The sequence below is a fragment of the Carettochelys insculpta genome, chromosome 24 (genome assembly GCF_033958435.1).
Source record: "Carettochelys insculpta isolate YL-2023 chromosome 24, ASM3395843v1, whole genome shotgun sequence".
Lineage (NCBI taxonomy): Eukaryota > Metazoa > Chordata > Testudines > Carettochelyidae > Carettochelys > Carettochelys insculpta.
In genome coordinates, this window is record NC_134160.1 from 19,030,434 (window position 1) to 19,052,005 (window position 21,572).

The window sequence follows — 21,572 nt, forward strand, 5'->3', positions numbered from 1 at the left end:
TTCTGTGTGACCGGAGATGCAGGGCCAGGCTCCTAAGCCACAGAGATGGGGATCGATGCCCTTTGACCAGGGCGTGAGGGTGCTCCATTGCCCTATTCCAAGATCAGCTTGTCTTGATTTGGGGCATAAGCAGCACCCAGTATCTGATGTGGCAACTGTGGTGCCAGGCGGCCTGTCTATTCCATGGCCACCAGTGTCCTTTGCTGCTCCCTGGAGTTGGAGATAGATCGCTGGCCAGGCTGGGAGCTGTGACCCGAGCAGTATCCCCATGGAACGTCTGGGTGGGCAGATGGCCTAACATACACCCTTTGCCCAAGGCCTCTTCTCCTGCCAGTACTTGCAACGGGGGGCTCTTTTGACATTTCTTTGGTGCTGTGTCCACAGTGCAGTGACACTGTGGTGCGTGGTGTGGGATCTGAGCTGGAGGGCTCCGACGGGGGTGAAGTGCAGTCTCCATGAGCAGAGTCCTGCTCCTTCTGGGTTTGAAGTGAAAGCTCTTGCAGATCCTGCACTTCTCCTTTCTATGGACTTTACATGAAAACAGAGACAGAACAATGGGTTGTAAGAATGGCCAACACGCTTGGGATGCAAGGGAAGGCAATCCAATCAGCTCTGACAGGCGACACGAAGGAACAGATGGGGCACAGGGTCACTGATGCCTTATATACCAACACATAAGCCTGCAGATGACCCCATGGGTACTGCTAAGGCAAAACTCACTGATGACCATGCACATGGGTGCACACACCTAAAATGGAATGTGCATGAGCAGGCACTTGAAGCATGGGCATTCTGCTAATTGTTCTCAGGGAGCCCCATGAGCTAGAGGAGAACTCCGGGAATTTTTTACATGGCAGTAGCGTCTCTTACCGGAGGCAGATCTGGGGAAGGTCCTTGAGAAATCTTGACACTGTGTGGTGTGACACAAAACCAGCATGACTGCATGGGCGTGGGGCACACGGACTCTCCTGCCAGAGGGCCTTTAAGGAAGCTAAGGCCTAGTGCTGCCTGCTTCCAGGACCACTTTGTAGCCAAGATCTTTGATGTCAGAGCCTCACCAGGGTTTGCACCATTTTCAGTTATCTACATGGAAAACCTTTTTCACTTTGAGGAGCAAGTCTTCCCACAGGAGGGTTTCTGGACTCTTTAGAAGGATCTTCTGGACCAGTGAGGAGCAGTCTCCATCAGTTCTGCCAACATACAGACCACCAGATGAAACACCACAGATCCAGGTGCAATATCAGCTCCTCATGTCCAGGTAGACAGAAAGGTATGTTAAGTTGGGGGTGTGTGCAGGAGAGCAGACAGCCAAACCTGCTTCGGCCAGTAAACGGCTATCATCGTGGCCACATCTGATCTTGGATATGATCCTGAGAATCGGGAAGAAGGGACATAGTCCCTGATACCTCCAAAGTAGAAGGGTGTCTGGAAGAGATCTGGGACTCAAACCTCCCATGGAGGGGAAGTTCTCACACTTCACATTTTCACCATGAAGACAGGTCTATGATGAAAAGAGACCACCAGCAAAACACTGGACCTAGGGATGAATTTCCACGGGGACCCCTTGTGGGTGGCTGTGTTCCTGCTCAGGAAAGCACCAGGTTGTTGCTGAACCTTGTTCAGTGTACAGCTACCAACATCACTCTGTATCAGCGACTCCACTTCCAGAATGCAATCACTCCCAGGCAGGAAGGGGCTGACCAAGTACCTCCCTGATTATTTATGCAGTGCTCTCAGAGTGTTGCCAGTGAGGATATGCCCCATGGCATTCCAGAGAGCAAGTGAGAAAGCCATGCAAGCCAGCCTGATGGCTCTTAATTCCAAGACATGCACATGGAGTTTTAGGTCACCCTGAAGCCAGAAACCTTCCATCTGCAGGTGGTTCAGGTGGACACTCCAGCTTGTGACCAGCATCTTCAGCAGGGAGACAACTAAGAAAGGTGTCCCTTGTCTTCCATACAGTGGACCTAGCCACAATTCCAAGTCCAGCAGGACATGGGGTGAGTCCAAGACTTGTTTGGCCATAAGATGCCTAGATGAAGAATAGACTGTCCCCAGCCAGTGTTGCAGGAGACTGAGGAAGCTTGGGAAGAGGTGCAACATATGTACACATGGGTTTAAGGCCACAGGCCCCCGACACACACAGTGTGGTTGTTGGCCATGTCACACACTACAAATACAGGGACTGGAACTTGTCCTCAGCTCGGCCAAAGCTTCCCTCAGAGGAACTGAGCAGAGCTCCTTTGAATTGTGATGTCTGTGACAGTACCAGAGACAGCATCTTGTGGTTCACCAGGAGTCCCAAGTGGGAGAACGGGACAAGGATACAACATGCTTTGGTTTCCTTTGGGGATCTTGCCTCTGAAGGAGAGGGAGATTCCTTGTTTCCTTAGATGCTTAGCCATCACGGACAGACTGTTGGTGAACACCCTTTGCTCTGTAGAACATCCCGAGACCAGAACCTTGTGCTGATAACAGCTGGGCCCCTTTGAGACACCTCAGTGCTTTCTGTGAGCTTAGTGGATGGTGATGTGGAAGTACACGTCCCAAAAGTCAACAGCCACAAGACAGTTGAGCCTGGAGCTGTTGGAGACAAGTATTACAATCCTGAACCTCAGATGGCGTATGTGTTTGTGGAGTCCCTTCAGGTCTAGGATAAAGGCAAAGACACCCTTTCTTTTTTGGGACAGGGAAATATCAGGTTTAGAATCCTCTTCCCCTGAACTCCTGAGCTACCTCTTCTGTGGCTCCTAGACAAAACAGGCCACCTCTGTTCATTACAAGCTCTCGTTGAAAGGACCCCCGAAAAGGGACAGGGAGGGGTAGGCCTGGAACCAGATGGAGTAGCTGCGCGTGATGATCTCCAGCCCCATGCGGTGTTAGCACAGATCATGCTCAGTGGACTGGTTTCTGGGCAGTTCTTTACTGTCCAATCAGAAGTGCTGATGGGGCTGGATGGAGGAGGATGGACAGACGCTCTCGTACCTGATGCCTCGTGGGCCTGGGCCTGGAATCCTGCATGTCTGTGCGAAGACACGACGTACAGTCTCTGCTGGAACAAGGGCCGATGGCATTTCTCTAGGGCCGGGGAGAACAGCTTCCCAGAAAGCAAAGGCTCCATTTGAGTCAGTGACTGTAGAGTGCTCCCCGTCCATTCACTGAATGGCAAGCTCTGGTGGGCTGCTGGCCAGACCAATGTAGTGCCTGTATGCTGAAGGCGAGTCTGCTTATTGGTGGCACTGCTCAGAGACCTCAGTGGCAAACAGACTCTGCTAGACACCAGTCAAGAGGCATGTGCTGGGCACAGTGAGGGGAACACGTCTTCCATAGGCAGCACTGACTGGAATAGTAACCCTGGCCCGGGGAGTGTCAGTCCTACTGCGTATGTCTGTACTGAGCGTGGCTTCACAGCCACTACCAGGATCTGCGTCACTGGTGGTGCTGTGGGTACTGGTACCAGTGGAGTCTGCTGTAGAACAGTCTTCTCCTCCCAACTCATCTTGGCTGCCTCATGCAGCTCACTGGGCTTGTCTCCCAGGGCCATTCCATGACCCAGCTCCTGACCTGACAGCTAGGAGACTCCTCTTGGAAACAGAAGTTACTCACCTGTGTAGTAACGATGGTTCTTCGAGATGTGTCCCCGTGGGTGCTCCACAGTAGGTGTCGGGCTCGCCCCGGCGCCGCAGATCGGAAACCTTTAGCAGTCTCCATCGGGTCGCGCATGCGCCGATGCGCGCCGGCCCTTCGCGCGCCTTCGGTCACATGTGCGTTCTGGTCCCCGCCAGTTCCTTGACCAACCGCCCGGATGCTTCTGAAAAACATGAAAACAGAGCTCCAAAGCGGGGAGGATGGGCGGGTAGTGGAGCACCCACGGGGACACATCTCGAAGAACCATCGTTACTACACAGGTGAGTAACTTCTCTTTCTTCTTCAAGTGGTCCCCATGGGTACTCCACAGTAGGTGACGACCCAGCAGTGACCCCAATTAAGGAGGTGGGAGTCCGCTTATGTGCAGCTTGCCCTTGACAGGACTGCTGTCGATAGGCGTGTATCCTCATCGAACACCCGGTGCATGGCATAATGCTTGGCAAAGGTGTCGTAAGATGACCAAGTCGCTGCTCTGCAGATGTCTTTTAGCGTGATGCCTTTGAAGAAGGCCATCAACGTTGCTATCGCTCTGGTGGAGTGAGCCCTGATCGGAACTAGCAGAGGGGTCTTACTGAGCTCATAGCACAGTCTTATGCTGGATATGATGTGATTTGAAATTCTTTGTGAGGATAGGCCTTCCCCTTTCGACCTGGGTGCAAGAGACACCAGGAGTCTGTCCGTTTTCCAGAAGGGCTTAGTTCTGTCTATGTAGAAGGCCAATGCCCTCCTTACGTCTAGTAGGTGCAGCCACGCCTCTTTGCTGGAGTTGTGAGGCTTAGGATAAAATGAGGGTAATACTATTGGTTCGTTAATGTGGAACTCTGAGGAAACCTTTGGAAGGAAAGCCGGGTGTAATTGTAAGATCACCGCTTCTTTTGAGAATACTATGCAAGGTGGCGTTGCCATTATTGCTGCAAATTTGCTCACCCTGCAGGCTGATGTGATGGCAAGAAGGAAGGTTGTTTTCAGGGTAAGTAGCCGGAGGGGTACCGTGGCCAATGGTTCAAAGGGTGGTCCCGACAGCGTGTGGAGGACCAAGTCCAAATTCCATGACGGCAATAGCGGTTTCCAAGGGGGGTACAGGTTTACCAGACCCTTTAAGAACCGTGTGACCATAGGATGGGCGAATATGGTTGGTCCTTCCTCTTTATGTTGAAACGCTGATATAGCTGCAAGATGGACCTTTAGAGAAGATAGTGAGAGTCCATCTTGTTTTAGCTCCAGCAGGTAGTCTAGAATTGCAGTTATAGGGACGCCCTGAGGGGCCAACTGCTTGGAAGAGCACCAGGAGATGAATCGTTTCCACTTTTGCACATAAGACCTTCTGGTGGAAGTCCTTCGACTGGACTCCAAGACATGTTTCACTCCCTCCGTACACATGCTCTCTAAGGCGCTGAGCCATGGATTAGCCACGCCTGTAGGTGGAGTCTTTGAGGGTGTGGTGCACTATGGACCCCTGAGCCTGCGTGAGAAGGTCTGGCACTACCGGTAGGGGGAGTGGCGGGCAGCATGACATGCGCAGAAGTAGAGGAAACCATTGCTGTCGGTCCCAGGTTGGGACTATAAGAACATAACAATGGCCATACTGGGTCAGACCAAAGGTCCATCCAGCCCAGTATCCCGTCTGCCGACAGTGGCCAATGCCAGGTGCCCCAGAGAAGGAGAACAGAAGACAATGATCAAGTGATTTATCTCCTGCCATCCATCTCCTGCCCTTGTACTGAAGGCTAGGGCACCATACTTTACCCCTGGCTAATAGCCATTTATGGACCTAACCTGCAAAAATTTATCAAGCTCTTTTTTAAACCCTAATAGAGTCCTGGCCTTCACAGCCTCCTCTGGCAAGGAGTTCCACAGGTTGACTGTGCGCTGTGTGAAGAAAAATTTCCTTTTATTAGTTTGGAGCCTACTACCCATCAATTTCATTTGGTGTCCCCTAGTTCTTGTATTATGGGAAAAGGTAAATAATTTTTCTATATTCACTTTCTCCACACCATTCGTGATTTTATATACCTCAATCATATCGCCCCTCAATCGCCTCTTTTCCAGACTGAAAAGTCCCAGTCTCTCTAGCCTCTCCCCATATGGGACCCGTTCCAAACCCCTAATCATCTTAGTCGCCCTTTTCTGAACCTTTTCTAATGCCAACATATCTTTTTTGAGGTGAGGAGACCACATCTGCACGCAGTACTCAAGATGTGGGCGTAGCATAGTTTTATATAGGGGAAGTATGATATCTTTTGTCTTATTATCTATCCCTTTTTTAATAATTCCTAACATCCTATTTGCTTTACTAACTGCCGCTGCACACTGCGTGGATATCTTCAGAGAACTATCCACTATAACTCCAAGATCCCTTTCCTGATCTGTCGTAGCTAAATTTGACCCCATCATGTTGTACGTGTAATTTGGGTTATTTTTTCCAATGTGCATTACCTTACACTTACCCACATTAAATTTCATTTGCCATTTTGCTGCCCAATCACTCAGTTTGCTGAGATCTTTTTGTAGTTCTTCACAATCCCTTTTGGTTTTGACTGTCCTGAACAACTTGGTGTCATCTGCAAACTTTGCCACCTCACTGCTTACCTCATTTTCTAGATCATTGATGAACAAGTTGAACAGGATCGGTCCCAGGACTGAGCCCTGGGGAACACCACTAGTTACCCCCCTCCATTGTGAAAATTTACCATTTATTCCAACCCTTTGTTTTCTGTCTTTTAACCAATTCCCGATCCATGAAAGGACCTTTCCTCCTATCCCATGACCACCTAATTTACATAAAAGCCTTTGGTGTGGGACCGTGTCAAAGGCTTTCTGGAAATCTAGGTATATTATGTCCACTGGGTGCCCCTTGTCCGCATGTTTATTAACCCCTTCAAAGAATTCTAATAGATTAGACAGACACGACTTCCCTCTGCAGAAACCATGCTGACTTTTGCCCAACAATTCGTGCTCTTCTATGTGCCTTGCAATTTTACTCTTTACTAGTGTTTCTACTAATTTGCCTGGTACTGATGTTAAACTTATCGGTCTATAATTGCCAGGATCTCCTCTAGAGCCTTTTTTAAATATTGATGTTATATGGCCGTCTTCCAGTCATTTGGTACCAAAGTGGATTTAAAGGATAGGTTACAAACCACTGTTAATAACTCCGCAATTTCACATTTGAGTTCTTTCAGAACCCTTGGGTGAATGCCGTCTGGTCCTGGAGACTTGTTACTATTCAGCTTATCAATTAATTCCAAAACCTCCTCTAATGTCACTTCAATCTGAGTGAGTTCCTCAGATTTGTTGCCTAAAAAGGCTGGCTCAGATTTAGGAACCTCTGTAACATCTTCAGCCGTGAAGACTGAAGCAAAGAAATCATTTAATCGCTCTGCAATGGCACTGTCTTCCTTGATCGCTCCTTTTATATCTTTATCATCCAAGGGCCCCACTGCTTTTTTAGCAGGCTTCCTGCTTCTAATGTATTTAAAAAACATTTTACTATTGTTTTTTGAATTTTTGGCTAGCTGTTCCTCAAACTCTTTTTTGGCTTTTCTTACTACATTATGACAGTTAATTTGGGAGTGTTTATGTTCCTTTCTATTTTCCTCACTAGGATTTGACTTCCACTTTTTAAAAGCTGCCCTTTTCTCTCTCACTGCCTTTTTAACATGGCTGTTTAGCCATGGTGGTTCTTTGTTAGGTCTCTTACTGTGTTTTTTTATTTGGGGTATACATTTAAGTTGGGCCTCTAGTATGGTGTCTTTAAACAGTTTCCATGCAGCTTCCAGGGATTTTAGTTTAAGTTTAACTAGCTTCCTCATTTTAGTGTAATTCCCCTTTTTGAAATTAAATGCCAGAGTGTTTGACCGCTGCGGTGTTCTTCCCAACACAGGAATATTAAAAGTTATTATATTGTGGTCACTATTTCCAAGCGGTCCAGTAACAGTTACCTCTTGGACCAGATCCTGCGTTCCAGTCAAGACTAGATCGAGAATCGACTCTCCCCTTGTGGGTTCCTGTACTAGCTGCTCCAAGAAGCAGTCATTTAAGGCATCAAGAAATTTAATCTCTGAATCCCGTCCTGAGGTGACATGCACCCAATCAATATGGGGATAATTGAAATCTCCTATTATTACTGTGTTTTTTATTTTGATAGCCTCTCTAATCTCCCTCATCATTTCAGCATCACTATCACTGTCCTGGTTAGGTGGTCGGTAATATATTCCTAATGCCATATTCATATTAGAGGAATGAATTGTTATCCATAATGATTCTATGGAACATTTTGATTCCTTTAGGATTTTTACTTCATTTGATTCTATATTATCCTTCACATATAGTACCACTCCGCCACCCGCACGACCTGTTCTGTCTTTCCGATATAATTTATATCCCGGTATGATAGTGTCCCACTGATTGTCCTCATTCCACCATGTTTCTGAGATGCCTATTATGTCAACTTCCTCCTTTGATATGAGGTACTCCAGTTCACCCATCTTATTAGACAGACTCCTAGCATTAGTGTAAAAGCATGTTAGAAAACTACCACTATTTATATGTCCGCCTTTCAGAGACGTGGTGGATTTTTTTATGCACGATTGTTTCACATCTGATCTTGCCCATATATTATTTCCCACGTTCCCTATCTGACTAACTTCTAGGGAATCCCTATCTATGGAGCCTCGTGTAAGAGAAGTCTCCGTCCGATCCAGGTGCTCCCCCGCACCAATCGGCTTTCCCCCACCTCTTAGTTTAAAAACTGCTCTATGACCTTTTTAATGTTTAATGCCAGCAGTCTGGATCCACTTTGATTTAGGTGGAGCCCATCATTCCTGTATAGGCTCCCCCTACCCCAAAAGTGTCCCCAGTTCCTAATAAATCTAAACCCCTCTTCCCTACACCATCGTCTCATCCACGCATTGAGACTCTGAAGTTCTGCCTGTCTATCTGGCCCTGCGCGTGGAACTGGAAGCATTTCAGAGAATGCCACCAAAGATGTTCTGGATTTCAGTCTCTTTCCTAGTAACCTAAATTTGGCCTCCAGAACATCTCTTCTACCCTTCCCTATGTCATTGGTACCAACATGTACCACGACGACCGGCTCCTCCCCAGCACTGCCCATAAGTCTGTCTAGATGCCTCGAGAGATCCGCAACCTTCGCACCAGGCAGGCAAGTCACCATACGGTTCTCCCGGTCATCACAAACCCAACTATCTATATTTCTAATGATCGAATCCCCCACTACTAAAACCTGCTTCTTCCTAACAGCTGGCGCTCCCTCCCCCGGAGAAGTATCCTTGGCACGAGAGGATACATCACCCCCCTCTGGAAGGAGGGTCCCAACTATGGGATGGTTTCCCTCTGCTCCCCTTGACTGCTCTCCTTCCCTGAGCCTTTCATCATTCATTTTATCGTTTTTTGAATTTTTGGCTAGCTGTTCCTCAAAATCTTTTTTGGCTTTTCTTACTACATGATGACACTTAATTTGGGAGTGTTTGTGTTCCTTTCTGTTTTCCTCACTAGGATTTGACTTCCACTTTTTAAAAGCTGCCCTTTTCTCTCTCACTGCCTTTTTAACCTGGCTGTTAAGCCATGGTGGTTCTTTGTTAGGTCTCTTACTGTGTTTTTTTATTTGGGGTATACATTTAAGTTGGGCCTCTAGTATGGTGTCTTTAAACAGTTTCCATGCAGCTTCCAGGGATTTTAGTTTAGTTACTTTACCTTTTAGTTTCTTTTTAACTAGCTTCCTCATTTTAGCGTAATTCCCCTTTTTGAAATTAAATGCCGGAGTGTTTGACCGCTGCGGTGTTCTTCCCCACACAGGAATATTAAAAGTTATTATATTGTGGTCACTATTTCCAGTGGTCCAGTAACAGTTACCTCTTGGACCAGATCCTGTGTTCCAGTCAGGACTAGATCGAGAATTGACTCTCCCCTTGTGGGTTCCTGTACTAGCTGCTCCAAGAAGCAGTCATTTCAGGCCTCAAGAAATTTAATCTCTGAATCCCGTCCTGAGGTGACATGTACCCAATCAATATGGGGATAATTGAAATCTCCTATTATTACTGTGTTTTTTATTTTTTATTATTATTACTGTGTTTTTTATTTTGATAGCCTCTCTAATCTCCCTTAACATTTCAGCATCAATATCACTGTCCTGGTTAGGTGGTCAGTAATATATTCCTAATGCCATATTCATATGACAGGAATGAATTGTTATCCGTAATGATTCTATGGAACATTTTGATTCCTTTAGGATTTTTGCTTCATTTGATTCTGTATTATCCTTCACATATAGTACCACTCCGCCACCCGCACGACCTGTTCTGTCCTTCCGATATAATTTATATCCCGGTATGATAGTGTCCCACTGATTGTCCTCATTCCACCATGTTTCTGAGATGCCTATTATGTCAACTTCCTCCTTTGATATGAGGTACTCCAGTTCACCCATCTTATTAGACAGACTCCTAGCATTTGTGTAAAGCACTTTAAAAAACTACCACTGTTTATATGTCCGCCTTTCACAGACGCATTTGATTTTTTTATATGCGATTGTTTCACATCTGATCTTGCCCCTATATTATTTCCCACGTTCCCTATCTGACTAACTTCTAGGGAATCCCTATCTATGGAGCCTCGTGTAAGAGAAGTCTCCGTCCGATCCAGGTGCTCCCCCGCACCAATCGGCTTTCCCCCACCTCTTAGTTTAAAAACTGCTCTACGACCTTTTTAATGTTTAATGCCAGCAGTCTGGATCCACCTTGACTATCAGTATTATGCGTGCTCTCTCTCTTTTGGCTGTCTCTAGAACCTTGTGAACGAGTGACGTGGGAGGGAACGCATAGAGTAGAGGGCCCTTCCATGGCACTGTGAAGGCGTCCTCCAAGGATTCCTGTCCTATGCCCGCTCTGGAGCAGTACTGAGGGCATTGTTTGTTGTTGTAGGTGGCAAACAGATCGATTTGGGGAACCCCCCATTTGTGAAAAACTTGTTGGAGCAGATCGGCACAGATCTGCCACTCGTGCGTGAGCGCAAATTGCCTGCTTAGCTGGTCCGCCTTCACGTTGTGGACACCGGGTAGGTGTGAGGCTTTCAGCGTTATATTGTTGGCAATGCACCAGTTCCATAACCAGACTGCCTCCGCGCATAGCGCATGGGATCTGGCCCCTCCTTGTTGGTTGATATAAAACATGGTGGTGGTGTTGTCGGTATTTATCCCGACTACTTTGCTGTGCAGGTATTTCCGAAAACGTCTGTATGCGTTAAACACTGCTCTGAGTTCTAGTATGTTTATGTGCAATGTCTTTTCCACGGGGGACCATAGCCCCTGAGTTACGTTGTTGCCATATGGGATGCGTCTGTCGCAAGAAAAATCGCGATTTGTGGCTGGTGGAAGGGCACCCCTACTAGTAAGTTTTTGGGGTCTGTCCACCATGCCAGAGACCTGCGCACCTCCGCTGTGGGTGATACTGGGGGCCCTATACTGTTGCTGGTGGTGGTGGCGCCCTTGGTCATAACTCCGTTGGTATTGTGTACGCTGAGGTTGATAAGCGTAGCGCCTTTGCTCGGGGTAAAACTTCTTCCTCCTGTACGGAGAGGTATATATACCCAGGGTCCGAAGCGCGGTTCTCGAGTCCTTGCTGGAGTGTAGGACCGAGTCAGTTGAATCTGTGAATAACTTCTGTTTATCAAATGGAAGGTCTACAATTTTTGTTTGCAGATCTCTGGGAATGCCAGACGTCTGGAGCCACGATTCCCTATGCATTACCACTGCTGTGGCTGTGGAACATGCTGCCGTGTGTGCCACATCCGGGGCAATCTGGACTCCTGTTCGTGAGGCCGTGTAGCCCTCTTGGACGATAGCTTTTAGCACCGGTTTCTTATCATCTGAAGGAAATCCATGAGGGAGGCAAGTCTGGAATAACTGTCAAAGTTGTGGTTTGACAGGTGTGCTGCATAGTTTGCCATTCTGAGTAGTAAGGTAGAGGAGTAATAGGCTTTCCTACTGAACGTGTCTAATTTCCTCGCATCTTTTTCTGATCCTCCTGATTTATATTGGGGTGTCTTGGATCTCTGCTGTGTTGATTCAACTACCAGGGAATTTGGTTGGGGGTGGGTGAACAGGAATTCCATGCCCTTGGCTGGAACAAAGTATTTCTTATCTGCCCTCTTATTTGTGGGAGGGGTGGAGGCTGGAGTCTGCCATATGTTGGTGGCTGATTCCATAATAGCTTCATCTAGTGGGACAGCGATCTTAGATGAAGCCGGGGGTCTTAAATTTTTCAGGAGTTTATGATGTTTCTCCTGCACCTCCTCTATGTGAATGTCCTGGGTTTGTGCTACCCTCTTGAATAGTTTTTGGAATTGCCTAAGGTTGTTCGGGGCGGAAATATCCCCGGGGAAAGTCTCCTCATCTGTGGAGGACAAAGAGGCGTCGCTATGATACACTTCCCCTAATTCATCCGATTCCTGGATTTGTTCATATACTTGCCCTTTTGAGGATTCAGAGGGGAGGTCCAGGGCCTGTGGACCAACATCCACCTGGGGAGGCTGTGTCCTTCTCACGGGGTGAGGCTGTGTGAAGGGGTGTTGGCAAGGTGTGGGTGGGGATCTACCCCTGGATCTGGACCCCCTGTGCTCATGTTCGGTATGGTAGGGACGGCCATAACAGCAGGGTCAAGGGCCCGGTGATGGGGATCTAGACCATGATCGGAAAACGTACGCATGGGGTCTAGACGAGCGTGACCTACGTGATGACGCTGATAGCGGTGGGGATGCTCTGTGATAGTATTCGGTCCCTACTGGAGATTGGCGAAGGTTGTCTGAGCCAGGGGGATGGTGGTTGTAAGAAAGGGGATGGAGGTCTGAAGCAGGCCATTGGAGTTGCTGCCCGATGTATTTCTGGGGGGGAGGTAGGCGATAACGGCAACGCAGCGAACTCTGGGGATGGGCTGCAGTGCCGTGTTTTAGCCTTTGCTTTCCCCTGTCCCTGCGAAGCAGGCGCCGCCCCCTGCCGTGCCGGGTACCTTGGCGCCGTTGTGGGTGCCACGCTCGGTGCCCCTGTGCATGGTGCCGAGCGGATAGCTTCCTCCAGCACCGTTGGGTCCCGTGCCGGGCACCCCTGCTCTGGCGCTGTCAGTGCCCCAGGGCTTGGTGCCATGGGAGTTAGTGCCGCCGCTGCCGGCGCCTGCAGCGCCCCTGGTGCCGACTGCTTAATGGTGGGAAGCTCCGGCGCAGCTGCATGCACTACGGTCATCCCGCTTTGAGCAGCCTGCAGGTCAGAGGCCTGTCCCCCGCTCATCCTGCTCGCAGGTGTTACCGGCAAGGATCGAGCTGGAGAAAGCTTCCTTTTCTTGTGTACAGAGGAGGTTAGGGAAGCCGCCTTCCTCTTGTGCGACCCTGAGGGCCCCTCCTTATGGGGCTTCTCCGATGGTTCAGGTTGGAGGGCATTATCAAATAAAATCATTTTCAGCCTCATCTCCCTGTGCTTTCTGGCTCTGGCTGTGAGCTTGGAGCAGTGAGGACACTTTTGTGGAACGTGGGTCTCCCTGAGGCAACGAATGCACTCACTATGCCCATCTGAGGCAGGCATGGCCTCGCGGCATGACGCACATTTCTTAAACCCTAGCGAGGACATCTCGGCCCAGGCGTTTAGTCTTTGAATGTTAATGGGGCACTTAACAGCTAATCAGTCCTGGAAAAAGACAACGTTTGTGGCTTTTAGGATAGCAGACCGCTTAAGGCGGCCGCCTCTGTTCTTCTCTTTCTCCCATTTTTTTTTTTTTAAACTATAACTACATTTAACGAAAAACAACTTTAACAATGCTAACTAAAGCTCTCAAAGTAATAAATATTAACAAGATGAACAAAATTAAGAGATAGTTTTATCTTTCTCAGGCGTTGGAGCCGGAGTGGAATCCGTCTGCAGCCGTTGGCGGTTGAGAAGGAACTGGCGGGGACTGGATCGCGCATGTGACCGAAGGTGTGCGAAGGGCCAGCGTGCATCGGCGCATGTGCGACCGACGGAGACTGCTAAAGATTTCCGATCTGCGGCGCCGGGGCGAGCCCGACACCTACTGTGGAGCACCCACGGGGACCACTAGAAGAAACAAAATGGTTCCCATCTCTGGGCTGCTGATGGCTTGGCACCAATGTCGACACAGCTGCCAGTGCTGTGACTGGCTGCAGAGCTGTTTTGCCTGCAGGTTTCTGCTGTGCTGGAAGGTGCGGGCTTGATCCCAAAAAGGGTCTGAACTTGGCTCTGCTGCATCCAGTGGCAGAGCTTGCTCCAGAAGATGGAGCTTCAGCCTTATATCCCCTGACTTGAGGGTTCCTGCAGCGCAACAGAGGTAAACTGAGTCCATATTTGGGAGGTGAGACTCATCTAGCAGAGAGCCACCTGCTGTTCAAAGGACTCAGCCCCTTGCGGAAAGGGTGGCATGGTGGGGCAGTTCGGCAAGCTGCTGTTAAGTGCCAAGACCAGAGCAGGCCAATAAAAATCCAGAATGATGGTGGCCCTGAAGGATTTCAGAAGAGCTGAAGGAGTTTCTTGGATAAGTTTGGCTGGTGTGAAAGACTCGCAGGTCAGACACCACCATGGCCCCGACTCGTGGCCATGGGATGCACGAGGGAAACAAGGAAGGGCTGTAGCCACCTGTCGTTTCTGCCCTTGCAGGGAGCACCAGGAGAGACAGGGCACATACCCAGCCCTGCGGGTGCTGCCAGACCAAAGACTCCAATCTCACGCAGGGGAGGCACCTGCACTCCTACCGTGGCACACACTGGAGAGCATTAGAGGCATGCTTTGGGGCACGGGAGCACAGGTAGGGAGAGGGAAGAGCAGCCAGGGCCAAGAGTCATGCCCAGAAGCAGGGTGTGTGGCAAAGAAGAGTGGTGGCAGTGCCGCTCCCAGGTTACACAGCCCCCCGCACCCAGCTGCAGCCCAGGGCACTCACCTGTTTAGCTGCTATCTCCTCATCACGCCCATCTCCAATCACCACATACGTCACCTTCTTTCCAAATCGTGACACAATCCTCTCAAAACAGCTCTCCTTACCTGCCAAACACAACCACTGGTGAGCACCAGGGGCAGCAGCACTACACACCGTGCCACGGCAGACAGGCCCACGCCTGGGGCCATCACTTCAGGAGGGGAGCGCCCTGCCTTTGACACCACTGGTACAGCTGCTCCTAGTCATGTGAGCAGCTGGAGAGCTCTGGGCACTGCGCTTCCTCCTCTGCACAGCATGCTGGCTTCCCATCCCACAACAGAGAGAGAGATGGTCATTTTCAAAGCACACAGTACAGCTGCTGGCTCCCTGATGGGTAAGCCCCAGATGGTGCTTCTCCAGCTCCAGTACCAGACGCTGTAGTGTGGTGAGTTCACAGCAGCAAGAGGAGCTGGGCACTAGCGAGAGATTGGTCGGTGCCTGCCACTCCTCCTCCAAGCACATGCCAGAAACACTGAGCAACTATGGATCTCGCTCCAATGATGAGACGGTCCCACCTGCTCTACCCAGGCCAGTCCAGGGCTGCAAGCCAAGGGGTTCCCCATCAGGGCTGCTGGCCAATTCAGAAATCACACCACAGATACGGCACCCACACAACACACTGCTCCACCCAACTGGCTCTGTTCTCTGGGACTGAGGAAGGCAAAGCCCTGGCCCTGCTGTCAGACCCCACCAGGCATCTGGCTCCCACAGGCACGCTCAATGGGACTGTGGCCAACCCCAGGGGCCTGCCATCTCCTGCACAGCCCAGCACAGGGCCTTGCCAGAGCTGGGCCTTGAGTGGGGCTCTGCCAGTGGAGCAAAGCCGCTTTCCAGTTCCTTTGGCAATGGCTCTGTCAGCTGCAGGAAGCTGGGTTCCTGCACAATAGGTCAGGTGGCTGCAGATGCCCTTAGCTCCTATAGAGATTGTACTGAAGAGATGCAAATCTCACATATCTACCAACAAGAACGTGCTCAACTCCACCCAGAGGCAAGAAACTGGGGATTACGGTGAATGAGACACTGTTTAGGGGTCAACAGTGAGCCCTGTTACCAAGGAGGCCAATGGCACACTGGAGTGCACAAGTAGGAGCACTGCTAGCAGGTCAAGGGAAGTGTTCTGCACTGGTTAAAGCCACACCTGGAGCATTGCCTTGTGCCAGCTGTGTGCTCCCCACTAGAGAAAGGATGTGGACAAACTGGAGAGAGTCCAGCAAAGGGCAACAAAAGATGATTAGGGGCTGGAGCAGAGGACCTATGAAGACAGGCTGAGGGAATTGGGCTTATTTAGTTTGCAGAAGAGAAGAGTGAGAGGTGATTTGATAGCAGCCTTCAACTTCTTGAAACAGGGTCCCAAAGAAGATAGAGAGAGGCTGTTCTCAGTGGTGGCAGATGACAAAACAAGGAACAAGGGTCTCAAGTTGGTGTGAAGGAGGTCTAGGCTGAATATTAAGAAACCTCTTTCCCTAGGAGGCTCTGGGATGGGTTACCAAGGAGGCGGTGGAATCTCCACCCTTGGAGGTTTTTTAAAGCGAGGCCTGTAAAGCCCTGGCTGGGAGAGTTCAGCTGGAGGTGGTCCTATTTACACAGGGGGTTGGAATGATGACCTCCTGAGGTCTCTTTCTACCCCAGTCTATGGGTAAGCTCCTGATGACAAGTATCAGAGGGGTAGCCGTGTTAGTCTGGATCTGTAGAGCAACGAAGGGTCCTGTGGCACCTTATAGACTAACAGAAAAGTTAACACTCGTTGCTCTCCTGATGACAGACATCCAGAGCAGTAGAAGGGAAAGCAGCTGTGCACATTCCTTCCAGCTGACTGGCTACAGTCTTAGCAGCAGCAGTTTCTATCTGAGAGGGTTGTAGCTCAGTGCACCCTCTTTAACATGTCAGGGTTTGTGCCTTAGCCCTCAGAATTGAAGACACAGTAAAACTGCTTTAAATATGCCCAAGAATTGTCTGTATCTCTCCACAGCCAAGCACTAATACTTTGACACCAGCTACCATGTACCTCTGCTCTGGGGCTGACTGCTGGAATTGCTGCAAACAAAATAAGTCAATAAATAATGCAAGCTAAGCAGACATACTAGAAGCTGTGTCACCGTACTCTGCTCCTTACCACTATGAGCTTAACTGATGAGCTGACTCTACACTGCACAACAAAAATACACAAAGACACCATGCAATTATCTCAGGGGACACTACAAGCCACAAATGTTTTGCATAAGTTTCACTAACTGACAGAGCTGTCCCCTTGGTTTGGCTCTCGGAGGTGTCAGGTGGTGTTTAAACAATCTGAGTAATTCAGGAGCTGGGAAATGAACTCTAAACTGCTCTCAGCCAGGGGAGTGCAGAGGCAGGAGTGGTTCCTGGCCTCTCGGCTGCATGCATTCGAGATTGCTCAGTGTGCTGTTGTAAAGAAGACCACAACATGCTAAATGCGCGTGAGGTGGCAAGAAGCCAAAGATGAAGCTGAGGTCTCGGGTGAGCACACTGCAAGCATGCACTCACTCACGCGGGCAGGACAAGGAACGCACCTGGTGCCCTTGGCTGCGCCTGAGCCCATGCAGACTGACAGAACCATCAGGCTTGGCCAGAAGAAAGCCATGCAGCCCCTGAACTGAAGCCATGCTCTGTGCTGTCTGTGGAGCGCCCAACAACAAGGAAGAGGGCAGACGCCCTCAATTCACAGTCTTGGGCAGTGCTGTTCAAACTCACCTGTGTTACTGGGACTTGTCTGTACCAGGGCTTTTGCATCAGGGCAGCTATCCACGTGTCAGATTGGTATGGATGCTCTGCACCAGTAACGTGGGGCTTATCTCGGAAGAGCCTGTGAAGGTACAAGCCCCGCCCTATGCCAGTGGAGCTCCTCTGCTCTAAGGGTTAACCCTGACGCTAAATCCCTGACAAGGATGAGCCTTGGCTTTCCTAAAGGTCCAACCCAGCAGCCCAAACAGGCGCCCCAGCCAAGAGCAAAGAGCTCCTTGGAGCAATATGCTTACCTATTTTTGTAGCGCTATAAATATTTTCAATGGGGAACACTTCTCCCAAGCCATACAGGAGAACTTTGGCGAGAGCTGGCACCAGCTGTGTCGTCGTGATGAGGACGTTCACACAATTTTTTCTGAAAGGTGAAAAAAGAAACAAAGAATAGCTGCACCTGCGGTGAAGGGGCTGGCTCTGGTCCGCTGGTCTCAGCAATCTGAGTCCGGCCACATGCTCTGCTGGCCACTGCTGGACTTTTCAAAGCAGGGAGTGATTTAGCTTCTCTTTGTTGCCTGCTGCGAAAGTCTCCTGTGTACTTCCCCGACTTCTCTCCCTTACACACAGCACGGTGTGCACATCCCTCAGACCTCTAACGGTCACTGTGACTGCTACTTTCTGCTCCGAGTCACTGACACCTGCGCAGCAGTCCAAAGAGAAAGGCATTTTGCCCACTGCTGTGAGGCAGAATCCAGCCCTCACTCCTCTGCAGTAGGGCTGGCGGCACCCCAGCCACAGGGAGAGGAGCACTCAGTGTCAGTTCTGAGTGTGTCCTTTGATGCTGCCACAGACAGTAACAAGCATGTTCTGAAGCCAGGCCCAGCCTACGTAGGCCAAGGGAGAGCTGCTCTGTCCCAGGTTTCTGAGGTGGGAGGGAACAGAGAGAGCCGCAACATCATCTCAAACACAGCGAAGGAACAGGCAGGTGGGAAAGCTGTGTGTTGGGACTGGAGCCATTAGAGCTTCAAAGGGCTGCTGCTCATGCAGCCTTTCACGCTACTTTTGGGTGCTGCTGTCAGGCTGGGCAAGCTGCGGGGTAAGCAGATCACTAGGCCCAAGCAGTCTGCCACTCCACAAGTTCTGCTGAGGGAATCTTCGTTCTGACAGTGGCAGGGCACTGCAGCAGGGCCTGGACAGCTGGTCACAGACAGTTACTGCTGGAGTCCTACTTCGCTCATTTCCATACCTGGACTGTATGAGAAGTAGGGACTTTAATGCAGTTCCCAGCCAGGAATCCGTTAACACTTCTATGTCAGCTCGCAGTCTCTGCAAAGCTTCCCTCTTCTGTGGGCTCAGGAGGCCTATTGGAAGAGAACACAAATGAAAAGCTCTTTAGAAAACTAGTCCCCCAGGCAGAGTTACTATGCCGTGCAGAGAACATCCCTACATGGCTCTCGAGGCAGCTGTGCACTCTCACTTTCTGGTCCTACTGGCTGGAAAAGGCGCGTTAAAAAGTTGTTTTCAAACCTGGCTATGAGATTAGGAAACCAGCAGCTGGTAAGTCACTGTCCATGCATAGCAGTGATGGGGTTTGGCCAGGGGTGTGAACACTAAGGAGAGTGGGAGAGGAAGCATGACAGGCATTTCATGACACTTTTGACATGACTGTGCAAGCTGAGGAAATGGAATGCTGACCGTACAGTCTGTTCTGCTCCACCCTGCAGGGAGTGAAGAACAAAGAGTGAGGCACTCCTGAGTACTATTCCCAGCTCGGACACTGACTTACTCTTGGCTCTGGGCGAGGCTTTAACCTCTCTTCCTGATCCGTAAATAATTTCAGCTTCCCTATCCGTAAGGAAGGAAATATGCTGTCCTGATACCCAGACACTCGTGCGCAGCTACCGAAGCAGTGAAGTGCTATATTGACAGACTGAGAAGGCCCCAAGGGCCAGCTCTGATCATCCCATCTGACCGCCTGCACAGGAATGGAGAGATCTCCACCAGGTAAATCCTGGACCAAGGCTAGACAGCATGTTTGAGAGCTAGAGAACAGACATTCTAGAAACAGGCTTCCCACTCGAATTTATGGACTTAAATTGAAGGGTTAGTGGTGCTGTGTCACCAATACCTTTGCACATCCTAAGCTAGGACAGGCCAGGCAGACTTTTGGGGTTGTTAGAAGAACACATTTGTGGGGTGGAGAGGAAGAGAAAACAGACCTTTGCCAACAGACTTGAGTAGAGGCCCATCAGCCAGTGAGCCCAGCAGCGTGAACGGTGCACACAGGCGCGTGTTTCGGAGACAGGTATGGCACTTGAGGAGGAATCCCATGAGCCAAGGGAGAAAGGGCAGCTTTCCCACACTACGCCAGCTGCAGGCAGCCTGATAACGTGCCTCATCTCGCACCAGCCAACACTGCGCCAATTCATCTCAGTCCTGAGCTCCTAAGTCCAGCACCATTCCCCAAGAGGCTACGCCTGGCTAATGCAAAGGAGGCCCCACATGCTGCAGTTCCAGCCCAGTGATTCTCCATCTCAGATTGGAAACCACAGAACTGGGGACTGGAAGGACCTTGAGAGGTCATCTGGCCCAGTCCTCTGCACTCATGGAAGGAGTAAGTATTAGCTAGACCAGGCTTTCATCTAATTTCTTCCATCCCTGGCAGAAGATCTGTCACATACACCACTAGCAGAAACACGCTGCCAGCTGTAGGGCTCTGCTTATCAGCTGGGGGGCACATGAATCTCTCCTGGGGGGCCACCCAAGCACTCAGCTTACACTTAATGGAAAGATCATAACCTGCCAGAGGCACTGGAGACTGACCACGACAATCTATAATTAACAGATCACATCACATTGCCTGTCGGTTCTGGTCAGTGCATTTTTAACCCAAGACAAAGATGCAACATGTCAGCTTGGGAGAGGATACGTCCCTGAAGCCAAAGAATGGAAATAGTGAAGGGCTGGGGTCCTCTCAAACGGCGGATCCCAGACATGGCCTGAGCTGGGCGGGGCTTTGCTAACGCGTGAACACCAGGACAAGTGAAAGTTAGTTATGTGGAACAGATCCCAGCAAGAACCCCACTCCATGTGTGACAGTCAAACTCAGCGCCAAGGTGCCAGCACCTGCGTGCACACCCCTGGCCTGCACTCACCTCCAACGTTGCTTTTGTGCTTGTCATAGATCTCTCGAACTCTGCGGTAGCGGAAAGCCAGTTTCCTCATCCAGTCAACTCCACCCTGCACCCCCACAGCGGAGCTGTGATTCGCATTGCTTCCCGAGCTACTGAAGCCATCCGTGGAGAAACTGTAGTTACTAGAGCAGAAAGACAAACCTTTTATACCAGCTGCAGCTCCAGGATGGCTGCCACCCTCCTCCCAGGGGTTTCTAGCTTCATTCTGTACCCATGGCTGATCAAGTCTCTGGGACCGCCACTCCCCACCCATGGCAGGCAGGACCTCCCCCTACATAACCTACCTACCCCTCAGCACCAATTAAAATGGAGACTCTGTCCTCAGTAGGCAATTGACTGTGATGTTCACCTGGCAGGTTCCCCCTAATTTTTAACGTCCGCGGGTGAAATGAATTTTGTTACATGCACCAAGGCATGTGTGGATGTGCATCACCAGTAAAACACAGGCTGACAGCTGTGGATGCTCTGCTGATCAGCTGGGTGGCATCTGAATCTCTCCTGCGTGGCCGCCCACGTGCTCAGCTGACAGGGAGCACTGTCCACTGGTTTCACTACTGTGCCTTAAACTGTCGCATTTGAAGTGTGAGATTATTCCTCTTGTACCTTCTCATCTCCAGAAACAAGCTTCTGCTCCCTCTGCTAACATCTGCCAGTGAGTAGTCCTAGGAAGCCTCTTCCACACCTACATCTTGGAGCACAGGCCAATGGCAACTATTCACCAGCATCCCCTGTCCTGGGCCTCTTCTCCAGTTCCGATCAGGTGTATCCCGTCTTTTCAGTGTCTGCCTGCAGGCCTCTAGACCAGGTGTTTCTCAGGCACCCTCTTCTCCCTTTTCCTTCTGGGGTCCAACTTAAGGCATGCCTTGGGAGGGTGGTTTTCTGACAGTAACCAGCCAGCTAGGTGGCATTATATTCTCCTTTAATCGCGCTCCTCCAGGCTACAGTAATCAAATGTTTTCACTCTCCTTCCCCAGGTCTCAGCCTCTCTAGTAGCAGCCTCCTTCTCAACTCCCTCCTGGGCAGACAGGCAGCTTTCCACACAGTGTCC

At 50.1% G+C, this 21,572-nt stretch overlaps 1 protein-coding gene across 9 annotated transcripts in view; it reads right to left on the reverse strand.

The window, feature by feature from the left end:
- Window positions 1-21,572, reverse strand: part of EYA3 (EYA transcriptional coactivator and phosphatase 3) — a 166,469-nt gene that overhangs the window by 7,580 nt on the left and 137,317 nt on the right. For all 9 annotated transcript variants that reach the window (XM_074976655.1, XM_074976654.1, XM_074976650.1 and 6 more), the window contains 4 exons: window positions 20,486-20,646; window positions 18,577-18,691; window positions 17,630-17,751; window positions 14,598-14,698 (listed from right to left, as the gene is read on the reverse strand). In XM_074976655.1, coding sequence (XP_074832756.1) covers window positions 14,598-14,698; window positions 17,630-17,751; window positions 18,577-18,691; window positions 20,486-20,646 — 499 coding nt within the window. The remainder of the gene's footprint in view (window positions 1-14,597; window positions 14,699-17,629; window positions 17,752-18,576; window positions 18,692-20,485; window positions 20,647-21,572) is intronic.